The sequence below is a fragment of the Zootoca vivipara genome, chromosome 5 (assembly GCF_963506605.1).
Source record: "Zootoca vivipara chromosome 5, rZooViv1.1, whole genome shotgun sequence".
NCBI classification, from domain to species: domain Eukaryota; kingdom Metazoa; phylum Chordata; class Lepidosauria; order Squamata; family Lacertidae; genus Zootoca; species Zootoca vivipara.
Window position 1 is genome coordinate 19,877,438 of NC_083280.1, and position 19,098 is coordinate 19,896,535.

The following is a 19,098-nucleotide window of genomic DNA, read 5'->3' on the forward strand; positions in this document are numbered from 1 at the left end:
GGGGGAAGCTCAGCTGATGTTGGAGAGGGCATACTGCAGACACAGAGACATAAAACTCCAAGAACGCTTGGAGGTTGTGCAAAACTGCTATAATAGAAGCTCATCTGCAATGTATACTATCAATCACAAAAGGTACCAACAGGCAATACCAGCATGCTTAACAAACAGAGTGAAGGAAGCTATTCAAGACAAGGAGCCTTCTTTCGGAAAACGAAAGTCTTGTCTAAATGAGAACATAAAGGAACACAAACTTTGGGGGAAAGAAATGCAAGGAATGCAGAAAAAGAACTAAAGTAGCACATTGCTAAAAGCAAGGACTACAATCACCAAAGAAATAATTAGAAGCAGGAAACTAGCTAGGGAGAGTGTTCAGCCTTTGGATGACAAGGATGTCAAAGGTGTGCTAAAGGAGGAAAAGGTGATTACAGAATACAGTAGCTGAATGGACCTGACTGCAACAGCAAAAGTGCAGGGAGACTGCTGTTGCACTCAGGTCGTCCTTTTTTTTGCTTTCCATAGGCATCTGGTTGGAAGCTGTGCAAACAGGATGCTAGACTACTAGATGAACCATTGGCCTGATCCAGCAGGCCTCTTATGTTATTGCAGTGGGTCTGCTCCTGACTTGCAGGGTTGCTGCCAAAAAGTAGAACTAGGAGACCGTTGCTCAGCTTCATGGCTTTGGGGCTGTGTGGGATTCCACAAGCATCTGTCCTTTCACCTATATGCTTTTTGAAACCTGTTACAAGTGATCATCTGGGGATTTGGAGCATGGTGTCATCAGTTTGTGCACAGTGCTATCTCTCCATTCCATTAGAATCGGGATGCTGTGAAGGTCTTGGACTGCAGGCAGTGATGGATTTGATGGGGACCAATAAACTGAAGCTGTAAGTGGCTAGTTCCTGTGTGCGGGAATTAGATAGATGACCTATTCTGGGAGGGGTCATATATCCCCCTGAAGGAACAGGTTCATGCTCCTGGATTTCAACCTGTCAATGAAGTCTCAAGTTGCTTCTGTGGTTAAGAGCGCTTATGCCCAGCTTGGGCTGCTCCACCAGCTGCAGCCATCCCTTGATCAGGGTTAGCATGACCTCAGTTGACCATGCTTCAGTGACCTCCCACTTGGACTACTATAATGCACTTTATGTGGATCTGCCCTTGAAGATGGTCTGGAGGCTGCAGAATACAGCTGCTAGATGGGTAAGTAGGATAGCCTGTTGGAACCGGTCCTTCCACTGCACTAGCTGCCAGTGAGCTGCTAGGCCCTATATACACCATAATATAAAGCCCTAAATGGCTTGCGACCCAAGTAGCTAAAAAAAGGGGGGGAGTCTTCCCTAGTATTAACCATCTTGGACCCTACAATCTGCAGGTGTGATGCATTGTTGATGGTGCTACCAAAAGGGGCTACCCAGCTGGCGTTGCATCCATCCAAGGATGTTTCCAGTAGTGGTTCCCCACTCAAATAATGCCCTTTCTTGTAAGCTGGATCTGTCTCCATCATTACTAACTTTCAGGAGGAATTCTAAAAACTGAAATAAGAGAAATATGGGGAGGGGGAGCTTGACAGAAGACTGAGTTAGCAGGGGCTCCTTGTTGTTGTCGTTTAGTCGTGTCCGACTCTTCGTGACCCCATGACCTCCCAATAATCTCATGCACACATAACACAACCACCACACTGCTTTCCCTCCATCCAAGCTCACGTTCAGGTTTATAAACCCTCCTGGGGGGAAGAGAACTACCTGGTCGAGAATTGGCAGCTGCATTAATGGTTAAGAAACCCTTCCTACAGTACCAGGAGAGACACCTGCCTTCAGCCAGCCCTCAATTGCTTGCCTTCTTTCGGTGTCACTGGCTGTCAGCTGCCTCCTCCTTAGTCCCACTAGGCTTAGTCTTTGATTAAATTAGTTTTAGAACTTGCAGGAAGGAGGATGAGGACAAAACTAGAAGAGGTTGGCTCTACCTGTCATTGTCTCTGAACCCCCCCCCCCCCAGCTGTTGTCCTCCTTCCCTTCTGCCCTACCAATCCCAAAGGTACCAGCCACCACTGCCTTCTGCTAGGGTGGCCAGTTACCCATTGCCAAAAAAGAGGACCAATTTGCATATGCTGATTGGTGCAAATTTGGAAATTATTGCTATACTTTAAACGGAAATGCAATGCAGCTCACCAGAGCGGATGTCTGCAACCAGGTAACCTGTATACCTGCAGTGCAGGTGTGAACATTTGATGGGCAGCTTCCATGACACTGCGTTCCACTCAAATGGTTCTTTTACTTTAAAGTGGGCTTGGACTGGACAACTGAACAAACAGAGAATGCTTTCAAATAGAGGACTGTCCTCTGTAGACATACACCTTTCCTCCTGCCTGCTGGCTTTCCTGTGAATGCTTCCTTAAATCTCACATTAGCATTATGAGGCAAAAATTAAGTTGGGGAAACAGTACCGCTGATTGTTTCACTGGTTAGGTATTACTTAATCTGCATCTTGGGGAAGAACTGGATGAAAAGGGGCAGGGTGGCAATGTTTTTTTTTCCTGGTTCTCATCCCCATATTTTCATATAGACCAGACATCCCCAAACTTCGGCCCTCCAGATGTTTTGGCCTACAACTCCCATGATCCCTAGCTAACAGGGGAAGATGGGAATTGTAGTCCAAAACATCTGGAGGGCCGAAGTTTGGGGATGCCTGATATAGACATCAGAAGAACATTCCTTTTGCAAAGATCAAGTCATTGGCTCCACCTCTGGTGCATTACAATTGCAGGAAAGTGACTAATAATGGAGGCCATTTAAGTTTTCTTTGTTGTGCTTCGGGTGCCATAGATTTCCATTCTCAAAGTACATAGCTCTCCTAAAACACTTCCATCCAATAAACACAACAATTAGCACCAAATGTACCATTGCCTCCCCTTCATGGATCAATGCCTTGTCGTGGCGAAGGGGCTTGAATAACTCAGAGAAGCTATGAGCTATGCCATGCAGGGCCACCCAAGATGGACAGGTCATAGTGGAGAGTTTTGACTAAACGTGATCCACCTGGAGAAGGAACTGGCAAGCCACTCCAGTATCCCTGCCAAGAAAACTCCATGGACAAAGACAACAGGCATATAAAAGTTATGACGCTGGAAGATGAGCCCCTCAGGTCGGAAGGCGTCCAACATGCTACTGAGGAAGAGCGGAGGACAAGTACAAGTAGATTCAGAGCTGATGAAGCGGCTGGGCCAAAGCCGAAAGGACGCTCAGTTGCGGATATGCCTGGAAGCGAAAGGAAAGTCCGATGCTGTAAAGAAAAATATTGCATAGGAACCTGGAATGTAAGAACCATGAGTGGAGGTAAGCTGGATGTGGTCAAAAATGAGATGACAAGAATAAATATCGACATCCTGGGCATCAGTGAACTAAAATGGAAGGGAATGGGCGAATTCAGTTCGGGTGACTATCATATCTACTACTGTGGGCAAGAATCCCGTAGTAGAAATGGAGTGGCCCTCATAGTCAACAAAAGAGTGGCAAAAGCTGTAATGGGATGCAATCTCAAAAATGACAGAATGATCTCGATACGAATCCAAGGCAGACCTTTTAACATCACAGTAATCCAAGTTTATGCACCAACTACCGGTGCTGAAGAAAGTGAAATTGACCAATTCTATGAAGACCTACAACACCTTCTAGAAATGACACCAAAGAAGGATGTTCTTCTCATTACAGGGGATTGGAATGCTAAAGTAGGGAATCAAGAGATAAAAGGAACAACTGGAAAGTTTGGCCTTGGAGTTCAAAATGAAGCAGGGCAAAGGCTAATAGAGTTCTGTCAAGAGAACAAGCTGGTCATCACAAACACTCTCTTCCAACAACACAAGAGAAGACTCTACACATGGATATCACCAAATGGGCAGCATCGAAATCAGATTGATTATATTCTCTGCAGCCAAAGATGGAGAAGCTCTATACAGTCAGCAAAAACAAGACCTGGAGCTGACTGTAACTCAGATCATCAGCTTCTTATAGCAAAATTCCAGCTTAAACTGAAGAAAGTAGGAAAAACCACTGGGCCAGTAAGATACAATCTGGATCAAATCCCTTATGAATACACAGTGGAAGTGAGGAACAGGTTTAAGGATTTAGATTTGGTGGACAGAGTGCCTGAAGAACTATGGATGGAGGCTCGTAACATTATACAGGAGGCAGCAACGAAAACCATCCCAAGGAAAAGGAAATGCAAGAAAGCAAAATGGCTATCCAACGAGGCCTTACAAATAGCGGAGGAGAGGAGGCAAGCAAAATGCAAGGGAGATAGGGAAAGATACAGGAAACTGAATGCAGATTTCCAAAAAACAGCAAGGAGAGACAAGAGGGTCTTCTTAAATGAGCAATGCAAAGAAATAGAGGAAAACAATAGAATGGGGAAAACCAGAGATCTGTTCAAGAAAATTGGAGATATGAAAGGAGCATTTCGTACAAAGATTACCATAATCAAGGACAAAAGTGGTAAGGACCTAACAGAAGCAGAAGACATCAAGAAGAGGTGGCAAGAATACACAGAGGAATTATACCAGAAAGATATGGAGGTCTCGTACACCCCAGGTAGTGTGGTTGCTGACCTTGAGCCAGACATCTTGGAGAGTGAAGTCAAATGGGCCTTAGAAAGCACTGCTAATAACAAGGCCAGTGGAAGTGATGATATTCCAGCTGAACTATTTAAAATCTTAAAAGATGATGCTGTTAAGGTGCTACACCCAATATGCCAGCAAGTTTGGAAAACTCAGCAATGGCCAGAGGATTGGAGAAGATCAGTCTACATCCCAATTCCAAAGAAGGGCAGTGCCAAAGAATGCTCCAACTACCGCACAATTGCGCTCATTTCACACGCTAGCAAGGTTATGCTTAAAATTCTACAAGGCAGGCTTAGGCAGTATGTGGATCGAGAACTCCCAGGAGTGCAAGCTGGATTTCGAAAGGGCAGAGGAACCAGAGACCAAATAGCAAACATGCGCTGGATTATGGAGAAAGCTAGAGAGTTCCAGAAAAACGTCTACTTCTGCTTCATTGACTATGCAAAAGCCTTTGACTGTGTCGACCACAGCAAACTATGGCAAGTTCTTAAAGAAATGGGAGTGCCTGATCACCTCATCTGTCTCCTGAGAAATCTCTATGTGGGACAAGAAGCTACAGTTAGAACTGGATATGGAACAACTGATTGGTTCAAAATTGGGAAAGGAGTACGACAAGGTTGTATATTGTCTCCCTGCTTATTTAACTTATATGCAGAATTCATCATGCGAAAGGCTGGACTAGATGAATCCCAAGCCGGAATTAAGATTGCCGGAAGAAATATCAACAACCTCAGATATGCAGATGACACAACCTTGATGGCAGAAAGTGAGGAGGAATTAAAGAACCTTTTAATGAGGGTGAAAGAGGAGAGCGCAAAATATGGTCTGAAGCTCAACATCAAAAAAACCAAGATCATGGCCACTGGTCCCATCACCTCCTGGCAAATAGAAGGGGAAGAAATGGAGGCAGTGAGAGATTTTACTTTCTTGGGCTCCTTGATCACTGCAGATGGTGACAGCAGTCACGAAATTAAAAGACGCCTGCTTCTTGGGAGAAAAGCAATGACAAACCTAGACAGCATCTTAAAAAGCAGAGACATCACTTTGCCGACAAAGGTCCGTATAGTTAAAGCTATGGTTTTCCCAGTAGTGATATATGGAAGTGAGAGCTGGACCATAAAGAAGGCTGATCGCCGAAGAATTGATGCTTTTGAATTATGGTGCTGGAGGAGACTCTTGAGAGTCCCATGGACTGCTAGAAGATCAAACCTATCCATTCTTAAGGAAATCAGCCCTGAGTGCTCCCTGGAAGGACAGATCGTGAAGCTGAGGCTCCAATACTTTGGCCACCTCATGAGAAGAGAAGAATCCTTGGAAAAGACCTTGATGCTGGGAAAGATGGAGGGCACAAGGAGAAGGGGACGACAGAGGACAAGATGGTTGGACAGTGTTCTCAAAGCTACGAACATGAGTTTGACCAAACTGCGGGAGGCAGTGCAAGACAGGAGTGCCTGGCGTGCTATGGTCCATGGGGTCACGAAGAGTCGGACACGACTAAACGACTAAACAACAACAACAGTACCATTGCCTCTTAATCACAAGCTGTAGGAGATACCTGCAAAGCTTACATCCGAAACAACAGTACTGCAGCAGATGGAAGGGAAGCTAAAGGTCAATTGCAATCTATTTTTTTTAAAAAGCCCATAGAATATTGATCAGATTCACGCTACAGAAATAGGACAACCTCCCCCAATCTGGTGCCCTCCAGCACCCAGCTGCGAATGATGGCTCCTAAAGGGGACTAGGTTGGGGAAGGGTGTATCAGGATTACTACACATAAAATTGTGGAATTGGAAGGGACCACGAGGGTCGTCAACTTCAACCTCCTGCAATACAGGAAACTTTTGCTCAACATGGGGCTTGAAACCCTAAGAGACTGAGCTAGATGGACCATGTAGCTTTTAAAGTGCAGTCAAACTACAGGTTATTCACCTGCAGCTTACTCCTAGGTAACTAAGCAAAGGCTTGCAATTATCCTGATCCTAATGAATTGTAGGTACAGTATTTGTTATCTAGTGTTGCTCTTTCATCTGTGTTCATGCCTGTCAGTCTGTATATACATCATGCAGTTGCCTGCGTTTCTGAACTCTCCTTGAGGGCCTGCACTTCAAAAATATAAATTTATTCTTCACCTTGCAAAAGTAAAGTTTACAAACATTTTTAAAGCAGTTGCAAGACTGTTCTAGAGGTAGTGTGTCTATATATTGGTGACGACATGAGCACTGGTCAATAGATGCCCATCGGTGTCAGGCTTCAAACTGAACTAAGCTGAAAACCTGCAAAATCTGCCCCCCCCACCTCCAATAACCACACACCCTTCTGGACAGAAACATGCACATTTGTTTAGAAGGCACTGACAGCACTTTCAGCCACTTTTGCCACTTTAAAAAGGTTGTGATTGTCTTCATCTTTAGGCAGGACAAAGGAAATATTTATACACTGAGTAAAAGCTGTCGTCCTCACCTCCTCACATAATATCTTTGGTTTCAAGATGGATAGGGAGTCTCAAGCTGAGTTCCTGGCACAGAGGCCTTACTTTTAATGACTTGGGCATTGCCAGTATTAGCTTCTTCTTTTCAGAAAAGTGGGTCCATGCTGATTTGAAGCACCTATAATGCACATCTGCCTGCCTGAATCCCCGTTTACACATGGTGCACATGCTAAGGGTCAGTAAACACATGCACACATGAAACACTTTCTATAGTCTTGATGTTAAGTGCACTTCTTTACCCTCACCTAATGTTCTAAACTGCAGGACTGAAGTTGGACTGTTGAGGAACATGGGATGCATACGTAGAAGTAAAAAGTGTACATTAATAAACTACCCAGAATGGGTCCGAGTATAACAAGCACAGAGCTTGCAGGAGCAACAGACCTGTACAGACTACCTAAAACCAGGAACTGAAGTGGTGCCCGGACCCTTTGCACTGTAACTGACAAGGCAAACTTAGCTCCACCTGTGCTTAGAAGTGACTTTTAAGTTGTACATACAGAAAATCTGGTCCACAATATAGCCGCTAGGGTTGTGGCTGGTGCTGATGCTTGGGAGCCAGTGGTACCCATCTTACATCACCTTATCTGTTTTTTGTTCACTTTTGTCTATGTTTCCATTGCTGCTTTGTACTTGAAAATCCTTCCCTGCCTTAGGACCATGACACCTAATGGACCATCTATTTCCATGTGAGCCTGCTAATCTATCAAAGTGTTGCCAACCTTTGGGGGCTTGTGGGTACATTTGCCAACTGGAGAAACCATTGTCTGCAACACACACACACGGCAACCAAGCACAAACCACAACCTAATCTACTGGCTACCATAGAATGCTTTCGAGCCTAGCTTTGGCAGGGAAATGGAACCCTGTTGACTCCAGGGAAGACCCCTGCAGATGCAGGTGGGATGGGTGAATCTGTCAATTTTTGTTTCTCCCAGTTTCTCTTTTTTCCATGCGTAAGTTCAGTTCTCCACATTTCCACATTTAGTTTAATAGAGCCCCAAGTTACAAGGAAACTCTGTGGCTGGCTGCAAATTTGATTTTACCTTTATTATTTTATTTGTTTGTTTATCACCATTATGCCAGAACCTCATGATTAAACTATCCAATACACTTAAATGATTAAACTATCCAATACACTTCCTCTAAGAATCTAATGTGTTTGTTTGTTTTAAAAAAGCTGCCTGGGTGGCTCAGGCAATGATGGATCCCCAGCAGGCATTATCAGCTGCATGTGCCACAGCATTTGCCTGATCTTACTGTGCAGTAGCACCAGGCCTGCCCAACTAAACCCATGTTTACTTGGAAATAAGCCACATATAGCTCTCTGGGACTTACTCTTATGTAGGTGTTGCAGCCACAGGGTAGTAAGTGCAACACTTAAGTGTAGTGAATCTAAAGTTAGTTCAACTGATGTAAATGGGACTGTGTGATTTTGGCAACCAATGGGATCACAAAGGCTGCTGGAAACCGCTACAGACACTCACTTCTTGCCTGCAACCAACTGGTCATGCACAGCCATCAAAAGCAAGGTTTATATATGTTCCATGGCACCATCAGTGATCTAAAATGGAGTCTTATTGCCTGTAGCATCGCATGACTCCCAGACCCCAGGAGGGGAGCCAGCATGTGCAATGATTTTAAATGTTTGTGTCAATCAGAGCAAGATATGAAGTAGTGGGGGAAAGAGCAAATCGTTTATTAATGTATGGTCATTTACCTAATCTTCATACTTTGCACTTATACTAAGTGTTTCAAGTGTGGTACATGCTTCGCAAACATTATTTCAGCCATGTTGGTAAGAGCCTTCCAAGGAAATACCATCCTCGTGTTGAAGCTGGTGCAGGGGATCCAGCAAGGCCTCCTGGGCAACATTTGAACTGGTGTCTCTCCTTAACTGTGCTACATTAATTGCATACGGAACAGTCGAGGGTCCCAACTAACAGAAGCGAACAAAGCTTCTGAGTTCATCAAAAAACTTTTATCAGCCCTGCCCAATGACAAAAACCACAAACCAGACAAGAAGTGGGTGGAGATAAGAGATAAAGATGTTGCAAGGTGGAGAAGTTTGCAATTGTCTGGCAATGCAATCCTCTTATGTGTGTCTATACTGTAAATGGCTTTTGGGTGCCCCACGGGAAGTGATTCATAAATGATTAGGATGATAATAATACTCAGGAATGCCCCCTTAGTTTTAAATGGAGTTCACTCTCAGGATAAGTATGTACAGGATTGCAGTCTTAAAATATTAAGGCAGAGTTTAGGCTATATGTTATCTTAACATACGGTATACTAATCTGTAACCCATCTGTTATAAAAGACAAAAAAAGTGTGCAGGTCCAAAGGGCAGGCGCAAATCTTTAGCAAACCCTAGACAGAAGTGGTGGGAACTGCATCACTGGAGCACACATCTCCCCAACAGAGATCCCCCCCTTAAAGAAGTGGTGTGCTTTCTCTGCTCTTGCAGCAAGTCTGCCTGCACCTGCACCCCCACCCATGTCTACATTGTATGGGGATGAGACTGCACGCCACCAGTACTCAATCAGGGCCCAACACTAATGATAAAATCCAAATTATCAGAAAAGTCGTAAAACTGTGACTATATTTGTTTGCCAACCACCACAAAAAATCAGAGCCTAGCTGTGGGGGGAGAGGACAAGCGGGGTTTTTTTTGCCCCATTAAGCCTCCAAAGGGGCGTCACTGAGGCCCCTAGCCTATGTATGTGTGTGTACGCAGATGTGTGTGGGTTTTTTTGGGGGGCCCCAAACTGGGTCTTTGAGCTGGGTGAAATAAAGCCTAGTTTTGTGCCTGCAAAAATAAATACCTCCCCCCCCAATCTTTCGGAAGTGAGTTGTGGCAAACTCCTTAAAAACAGGGAAACTAAAGAAGCAATGAATGAAAGTCCCAAAACGGTGACTATGCCTTCTGACACCCCCACCTCAGCCTTCAAAGGAAGCTTTGCAAGACACAGACTCTAAATCAGCTGGAGGTTCCCCCCCTTTTGCTTTTTTATGACTGCAATCCTATGCGTGTCTACTCGGAAGTAAACAGCACTGAATTTCATGGGAGTTTTATTCTAGGTAACTGGGCTCAGGGTTGCAACCGGAAGAAAATTTTCCGTAGGGAGACAGAAATAAAATTCCAAAACAACCTGAGCTGCATTTGCCGCAAATTAAAACAAAAAACAAAAATCACATCCATCGACCCCTTCCAGGGTTTTAATATGCGGCGAGAAGAGGGGTTCGTTAACACAATGGAAGGCATCTCCGCGAGGCAAGAAAAAAAAAAGAGGAAAATCATCATCATCATCATCATCATCTAGCTTTCTCCTAGTTCCGAATATGTCCAACTGGAATGCATGTCACAGGCACTTAATGAACATCTCAGCAACAAAAATTAATCGATGTAACTCCGAAATCCCAGACGTGAAAGGCCGGCGGGGCCGTTGGGCAAACAGAAGGAGGCAAAGGCGTTTTGTGTCCCTCACGGCGGGTCGGTTGCCCTCCGTTGCCAATACAGTTTTAGCTCCTGGAGCGCGGGACCCCCCTCGGGGCGACCCACTGCCTCCCCGCCCGCCCCCTCCACCCGCCACGGCATCTCCGTGGAAAGGAGCAGCTCCGTCGGGCCACGCGCGCCGACCCCCTCTCGGGGAGCTGCAGCTCCTTGTCGTGGGGAGGGGGGCCCTATGGGAAAGCGGGCCGAGGAAGGGGGTCCTCAGCTGCCCGCCCCCGCCCAGCAGCCGGGCTCCGCGAGGTCTCTTCCCGCGCCCGTGGCCAGGCTGGTGACGGGGAGGACGAGGGGCTGCTGCTGGTGGCGCATGGACTCCTCGTACGTGGGCAAATACTTCACCTCCTCGTAGCTGGGCAGCTGCAAGAAGACGGGCGACACGACGGGCAGAAGGGGGGGCGGCGGCGGAGGCGGCGGCGCCTGACTGCTCCTGCTCCTGCCGCTGTCGAGCAGCGAGTCCTGCGACGTGGCGGCCGTGGCGTTGAGCGGGGTGCCTCCCCGGGCCAGCGAGTCCCCGTCGCCCTCGTTGTCGCCGTCGCAATCGTCGTCGTCGTCCTCGTCGCGGCGTCGGCGTCCCGGGCGCCGACGGCTGTTCCTGCGCGGACTCGGGCAGATGACGCGCTGCAGGAAGTAGCCGATGGCGAAGAGCACCAGCAAGATGAGCAGCCCGGAGAGCTTCCTCACGAACCAGCCCACGTTGTCCAGGAACGTGTGAAAGGGCAGCCGGCAGCACTTGACCTCCGGGTAGGTGGCGTTGCCGTAGCTGCAGCAGCTCTCCTGCTCGCCGCACTTCAGCCCCGCGCAGCTGCCCCCCTGGCAAGGCGGCGGGCACAGCAAAGCCGCCCCCAGCGCCAGCAGCCCCGGGGGGAGGCCGGCCCCCATCCTCCTCCTGACCCCCTCTCGCCCTCCCTCTCTCGCCCTCCTTCCTCCGTCGGGCACCGAATCACTCGAGGGGAGGAGGAGGCGGAGGAGGCAGAGGGGACGGGGACCTCGCGGGCCCCTCCACCCTCGCCCCGTCCAGCATGCGCTCTCAGGGCGCTTTGCAAACTCTTGCGAGGGGCCAGGGCGACTGGCGACGGAGGGAGCTGCTGCCGAAGGAGCCTCTCTCCAAGGCTGCTGGATTGGAAGGCGGCCCCGGAGAGTCGCGGGATGGATCTCCCTTTAGCCCATTGGACCAGCTGCGGAGTGCGGAGATGGCGAGCAAGGTCCTGCTTTTTGCAGAAGCTGCCCGCGCGGCTGGGTCCTGCAGGCGAGAGGCGGGAAAATCTGGCACCCGGTGTGTGTGTGTGTGTGTGGCTGTGTGTGTGTGATTGCGCGCACGCGTGTGGGGCGCCAAAGCGAGAGGGCGACCCAGGAAGGGGTTAATGGGTCCGAGAGATCGGCTGGCTTTTTTCTTTTTTCCTTTTTTGCAGCGCTTCCATCTCTATTAACATAGCCTGTCGCCTTCTCCTCCTTTGGAGTAGCGGCGCACACCCCTCTCTGCTCCTGCGCTTAAGTGATTGGATTCCCCTATTGGCGTTATTTAAATTCACTTGCTTCTGGGAGCTGCTTACCATATTTCTGGTCTTATTTCTGATTAAAAATTGATGATAACCATTTGGCGGATGTTAATGGGCTTAATGCAGCTCCTCTTCCATTAGGGAGTGGTGGTGAGGCTGCGATTTTCCTGGCTGGGTGCCTCCCTCCCAGCCAACCAGGGAGAGAGGTCGGTGTCTTTCTTTCCCTGGAGAATGTGGAGGACCCAGAAGGCTGTCTAGCAAGGAGGGTGTTAAACGTCTTGAGACATGTGGGTAGAATTACCTTTCCATAGAATAGTATAGGGACCCCAGGGCCATGCAAGAAGCTCAACTATGACGGATAGCCATCCAACCTCTGCTTAAAAACCTCCAAGGAAGGAAAGTCCACACCCTCCTGAGAGAGTCCCTTCCACTGTCAAAACAGCTTTTGCTGTCAGAAAGTTCTTCCTGGTGTTTCCTTTTGGCCACATACCAGTGGCCATGATATTCACAAAGATAGGTAATGCCTTGCTGAACACTTTAATTGTGCAAAAAGGAACTTTTTTATTATTATTTAAAAAAATAGACAGAAACAGATAACCACAGGACAGGTCCCTGCCTGGAGAAGTGTAAAATCAGAATTTATTTCTGAAAGGGTAGCCATGTTTATCTGTTGCAGGAAAAAACAAGAAAGTGTCTTGTAGCAGCACCTTGAAGTTGGAGAAGTTTGTTTTATTGCATTTTTTTCATGCATTTAACCCCCATCTTTCTACAATAAAATCAAACACGGGCTTACAAGACAATAATATAAGTAACACCATTAAACACAGCCCAAGCAATCACAGCAGGGATAGAATGGGGACGAATTCAGAGAGGAGGAAATTACCTCCCTTTCCATCACAGATTCTTGCTTAACTCTACTTTTAACTGATTAGGCCTTAGCAAAAGAACCGACGGGCAAACTTTAATGAGTGCACAAGCCCTTAAAATGTTTGCATTCTGTATCAGTCCTCACAAGATCCCCAGGGTGAGTTAAATGGCATTTCAGGCAAAAAAAAACCAAAACAGTAATAACCTTGAATGTAAGGGGATATTTGTAAGAAAAAAATCAATGCACTTTGCTGATCGCTTGTTTTATCACAATCACAACAGCAAAACTGAGATAAGCACAAATTTATGGCAGCTACAAAAGACTGAACAAAAATTAACCAATGTAGAAATCACCTCCCAGTTATTAGCAGCAGAGGTGATCTGGATTTTATTTACTTCCGTGATGCGTTTCTTTCTCGGAAAATGCTGATGAGCATTCAGATGGTTACAGCATCCAAGCTTCCTGTACTCTTTGTAAGGCAAAGTTTAGAAGAACTGACCTGTGTTCACCAGGGGAAAAGAATCTGCACAAACAAATCTCTAGTCACACCCCTGGGTCCATTTTATTCATTACATTTTATCATTATTATTCATTATTGAAGGAACACAGGCTTATTCAATGTATTATTTCATGCACCTCATGAAGGCTTTTTTTTTTTAAATAAAGCCTTTGGCTCATTAAATAACTTTTGTACTAGCTTTGGTTGTGCTTATTTTCATGATGACCAGATTTGTTAATCTGTTTTTTATTGTATTGGGTTTAGTTTGGAATAATGCTATTTATTAATCTGTTAGCTTCCTTGAATTTCTTTGGAAAATAAGACAGGCAAGTAGCTTTTTTTTTTTAAAGATCAGGGTGGTGTATAGGGTCCCCCTGCCCATTTTATCTCCTAACAACAACCCTGTGAGGTAGGACAGGTGACTGACACAGTGGGCTGCATGGTGGAGAAAACATTTAAACCCAGTTCTTCCCACTTCTAGTCTGACACTATAATTACATGCACCTGACACCTTAAGATAGCCACAAACTGAAGATTTTGGGGGTTTAATATCATGCCCTACTTGTTTTCATTAGCACCTAGCTTAAAGGGGAGTTTTGGAGAATGCAAAAAACTTCCCGCGGCTTTGTGGCATTTTGTTTGATCCTTATAAAGATACTATCCCACTGCTGTGTTTGGATTCCACCCTGCATTGTATGGACCAGGCTTCCCCAAACTAAGGCCCGGGGGCCAGATGCGGCCCACGAGGCTTTTTTATGTGGCCCCTGGCACCCCCTGCCACCCACTGCTGCTGCGTGCTCTTAACGGCGTGGCTCCCCACTTCCGGGTCGCTGGAGTGTCGGAAATAGCTTGTGTGCATGCACAAGCGTCATTTCTGGCACACTTCTGGGTCAGAGGAGGCCCATGTGCATGCACACAAGCTATTTCTGCTGTTCCCGTGACCCAGAAGTGTGCTGGAAATTGCGTGTGCACACGCGTATGGGTGCACGCTCCCACGTGCTCTGGCCCACAGCGCAATTGGCGCTGGCGGCACTGGCCCTCGGCAACGTAAGTTTGGGGACCCCTGGTATGGACCAATATGACTAGCAATGACTTCTTATTAGACCACACTGATTCTCAATTCTGGTTCTTGGCCAGTGAATGTAAGCACAGCTTTGACATTAGGACAGAAAAATTCAGAAGCACTGAAATATTCCACCCTTTCCCTGAAACCAGGGTGCTGAGTTTCTCACAGTGCAATCCTATACATATCTCCCCAGAAATAGGTGCTACTGTGTTTAATGCAGCTTATTCCCAACTGTGCATTGGATTGCAGCTTCTAACATCTGTTTAAAAACGATCATGGTCTTCTGCTCATAGAATCTTAGAAATCAGTCCTCTAATAGATTCCACGTCCCCCCCACCCCAAAATTGTAATCAATAGAACTAAGCACGTCCTGAACCTCTAAAACTTACAGTGTGTTTGGGTTCCCCAGACCATAGTCTGTTTCGACCGGCTGTGCGCCTGTAAGTGGTAAGAGAATAGCAAGCTTGTTGATGACTAAGCCCAACCCCAATCAGTCCGAACTCCATTATGGGGAGGAAAACCCTTTGAAGAAGGAGTGATTCTTTTGAAGTGCCTGACTAACAACAGAAAGCTTACACTTTGAAGATGTCCCCGGGTGTGAAGATAAAATTACAATGGGAGGAATCCAGTTAGCATAATCGCTCGTGCTGCCACTGCAAGTCGGGGTAGAGCACACTTTCTATGATTTAAGACAGGCTGAAATCTGTGGGACTTTCTTCTGAACAAACATGTACACAGGACCAAGATGTTAAAACAACAGGGCTTCCAATATGTTCATGTTACAGGTTACTCAGGCTCCAGCTCGCTTCCACTGCTGGTGTTTGAAGCTGAGTACACATAATCCATCTGTATCCTGTAGCTTCTTGAGATAATGTGGTTTCCTTCAAACCAGCTTCCATCCAATTTGAAAACAGAAGCTGCAATCTCGCTAAGGTGTGTGCATCAGCTGTTGCACAGATGATATCATAGGAACATAAAAACATAAGAAGATCTTGCAGGATCAGGCCAGTGGCCCATCTAGTCCAGCATCCTCTTCTCACAACAGGTGCCTAACTTGCAAGCAGGTTCCAAGCATTTGAGTCCTCTTCCCCTCCTGTGGTCTCCGGGGAAAGCAGGAAGCATTTCTGCCTCCTGCTGTGGAGGTAGAATATAGTACTTGGAATCGTTGATAACTCTATCCATGAATTTGCCCGGTCCTCTTTTAAAGCCATCTAAGTTGGCAGCCACCACCTGCCGCAAAATAAAAGAGTTTTGAAACCAGATATACGAGGAAATGAAAAAGATGCTTAAAATTAACTTTACAAAAAAACAAGAGGCATCTCTCCTCAGAATTTTGAACAAAGACCTTCCAGTAAAATACAGAGAGAATTTCCTATATGCCACGGCAGCAGCCCGCTTGCTAATAGCTGCCAACTGGAAAGGGGATAAAATCCCCACAGTTGGAGAGTGGCAAGTTAAGTTGTTGGAATTTGTGGAAATGGCTCAATTAACAGATAATTTAAAGGGAAAATCTAAACAGTCATTTACGGAAAAGTGGGAAAAATTCAGGAATTATATGCAAGAAAATGACAACAGGGACGGAATCTTCATGGCAGTTTTGGAATGATTGGTTTATAATAAAGAATTAGACAAATCGGTATGATCGGCTTTATTATGTACAAAAAGAAAAAATAAGAATATGATGAGGAATGTTAGTACATGAGTAACACAAAGGAGACACACTGCAGAAGGTGACGGGAAGTCAACGGTATTGATGTAATTAGTTATTTATGTGATGGATCGATGTTATGATTTGTTTTTTCATTTTTGTAAACTTTTTGTAAATCATTACTTTTCAATAAAGATTTGCTTATCGGGGGGGGGGGGGGGGAGTTGGCAGCCATCACTGCCTCCTATGGAAGGGAGTTCCATGTGCTGCTTGAAGGAGTAGTAGCACATGTGCAGACGACAACTTCAGTGGAAGTGGAGTATGGGGAAACAAGTAATGGGAATTGGGTAATGGACACTGGGTGGAGATTTCCTAGCCCCCATTTTAATATGTACAGCAACATAAGAAAGTGGCATGAAGCACCATAAGCTTTTGCTGGATCGAGTCCAACACGTTTACAGCGTTAACGCATGGTGCATTTATTTATTTTTACATCTTGCCTTTCTTACACTGAAATCCAACATGCAGCTTAATCTGCTAATGCCCAACGATTTCCATGGGTTTAGGTATGCCTGTATTAGTTTTGGACCCTGGCCAAGTTGGCTAACAGAACAAAATATCAAAATAATGTTGCTGTTGTCAATAAACCCACCTCATTAAAAACACGTAACAGTTCAAGAGCAGATCATAAAATGGTAGAGGCAGCAGATAAAAACCCAAACCTGCTCATATTCCTTTCACAGTAACCAGCCGTCAATCTCAGCTATGCAGATGTTACAGATAATCAAGCTTTCTTGGCTTTTGTTATCCTTGATGGAATTGCTCTTTTCCCAGACCCAAGGGAATACTTGACTTCTTGCTCCAGGAAAGGAGGACTGTACTTATGCACAAAAACCTGAAGAGCTTCCAGGATTATATCTTGCTCGTATTACTATGCCAATAACGATTTCCCTGGCGGAATACATTCAGGATAGTTGAATTTAATATATAAATTTTGTTATGCATACTCTAGCTAGTCTGATTTGAAAAGAAAAGGAAAGTAAAAAGAAAAAAGGGGGGGAGATCATCTTACAAGTCCTCCTTCAATAGCCTTGAAGTCGCGCCAAAATTATTATCTGGTGTTGAAATTTATACCAGACCTACAGGGCCAAATTCACTCTTAGCTCTGTAGAAGTCGCTCACTATGCCAAGAGGTTGCTTTTGGTGCAACTGTATCCAGTATTATATACTCCCCTGATCTTATCTAAGGCCTCGTTGATTATTTGGAATTGCTTGTGCCATTGCTTATATAACATGGCAGTTGCTACTTTCAAACAAAGCTAGGCGAGTTGCCTCTTATATGGAATAAATATGAAGTTAAACACAAAGCTGGCTCCTTTATATATAGCTACATGCCGCCCCATCTCTGAGCGGCGTGAGGTTCCAGGCACTTACCCATAAATTTTCCTTCAGAAATTGGGCACAGCAGAGACTGTGATGTCTTTATGATATATGGTTTTATTGACACATACATACAACCTGCACCTAGATGGAGGGATTGCAGAGCATTGACTACCTATGAGGGTCTATCCAGGCTCAGCAGAAAGCCATCCTCTGTGTCTCTTTGTTTCAGCCTGCCATTCTCAGCTCACATGGAAGTTTTTCCTCTTCTTCTCCTCCTGGCTGCTAACCGACTCCAAGGAATTCTCCCAAGCCTACGTCATTCAAAGTTGAAACCCTAAACTGGGCCTTTGCCTCTGCCCACTAGCGCCCAGCAAAGAAGGACCCCTCTGTTGCATTGGAAACCTCTCTCTGCTGTCAAGTCTTCTGCCCTTGGTGACAGTTTCCATTGATGAGCCATTTACACTGCTTTATTCCTTCATGGCTTGCACTCAGCTGGCCCTGCCAAGCCAGCCTGGTTCGTTTGCATAAACTGAGCCCAGGAATTTCTGTGTTTGTCAGAGTTTAATCAAAGCTTGCTTAATTCGAACTTTTACATTCCCTTTTGGACAACTGGCCAGGGACCTCCTGCCTGAGATGGGTGAAGAGGCAAATGTGGATGGGGGCAATGGATGTGACTGTCTTCTAGCCCTGCGTGTGTGGTCCCTGCCCCAGTGAGCTTACCACCTCAAATTTGACACAGGAAACAAAGTGAAGGGAATGGAAGAAGTTAACCAATGCAAAAATGTTCATTTCTGTTGCACGTACTTAGGTTTTGTTACGGTAGAACAGGGGTGGGGAACATTTGGCCCTCCAGATATTGCTGAACTACAGCTCTCATCATCCTTTACCATTCTCCATGCTTGCTAGGAGCTGTAGTTCAGCAACATCTGGAGGGCCAAAGGTTCCCCATTACTTCCGTAGAGCAAATAAGGGGCTTCTGGGAGGAAGTGAATTTCCAGGAAGCATAATGGTAATTTACTTGAAGGTTCTCCTTGAGGGGACGTGGTCCCTGGGCTAGAAAATGGAAAAGAGCCAGTTTGGTGTAGTGGTTAAGAACGGTAGTCTCGTAATCTGGGGGACTGGGTTCGTGTCTCCGCTCCTCCACATGCAGCTGCTGGGTGACCTTGGGCTAGTCACACTTCTTTGAAGTCTCAGCCCCACTCACCTCACAGAGTGTTTGTTGTGGGGGAGGAAGGAAAAGGAGACTGTGAGCCACTTTGAGACTCCTTCAGGTAGTGATAAAGCGGGATATCAAATCCAAACTCCTCCTCCTCCTCCTCCTCCTCCTCCTCCTCCTCCTCCTCCTCCTCCTCTTCTTCTCTAATATAAAGTGCTAACTGTAAAGTGCTAACTGTTACCTGCAGTACCTCGATGGTAGAGCTACCCCTCAAGATTCAGGTTAGAATCCTCCAGTTAAAAGAGTTCCAGGGTTGGGAAAGACCTTGGAATGCTTCTGTGAGTCAGAGCAGGCAGCATCAGCCTAGATCA

At 46.0% G+C, this 19,098-nt stretch overlaps 1 protein-coding gene across 1 annotated transcript; it reads right to left on the reverse strand.

Moving 5' to 3' along the window:
• Positions 1 to 10,663: 10,663 nt before the first annotated feature.
• On the reverse strand, positions 10,664 to 11,563 carry C5H3orf80 (chromosome 5 C3orf80 homolog). Its single transcript, XM_035134144.2, has one exon. The coding sequence runs from the start codon at positions 11,488 to 11,490 to the stop codon at positions 10,816 to 10,818; it is 675 nt and encodes a 224-aa protein (XP_034990035.2). The 5' UTR covers positions 11,491 to 11,563; the 3' UTR covers positions 10,664 to 10,815.
• Between the last annotated feature and the right edge of the window lie 7,535 nt (positions 11,564 to 19,098).

Excerpts from the sequence above, each read along its gene's own strand:
- C5H3orf80 (XM_035134144.2), bottom strand. The coding sequence starts at position 11,490 with ATGGGGGCCGGCCTCCCCCCGGGGCTGCTGGCGCTGGGGGCGGCTTTG.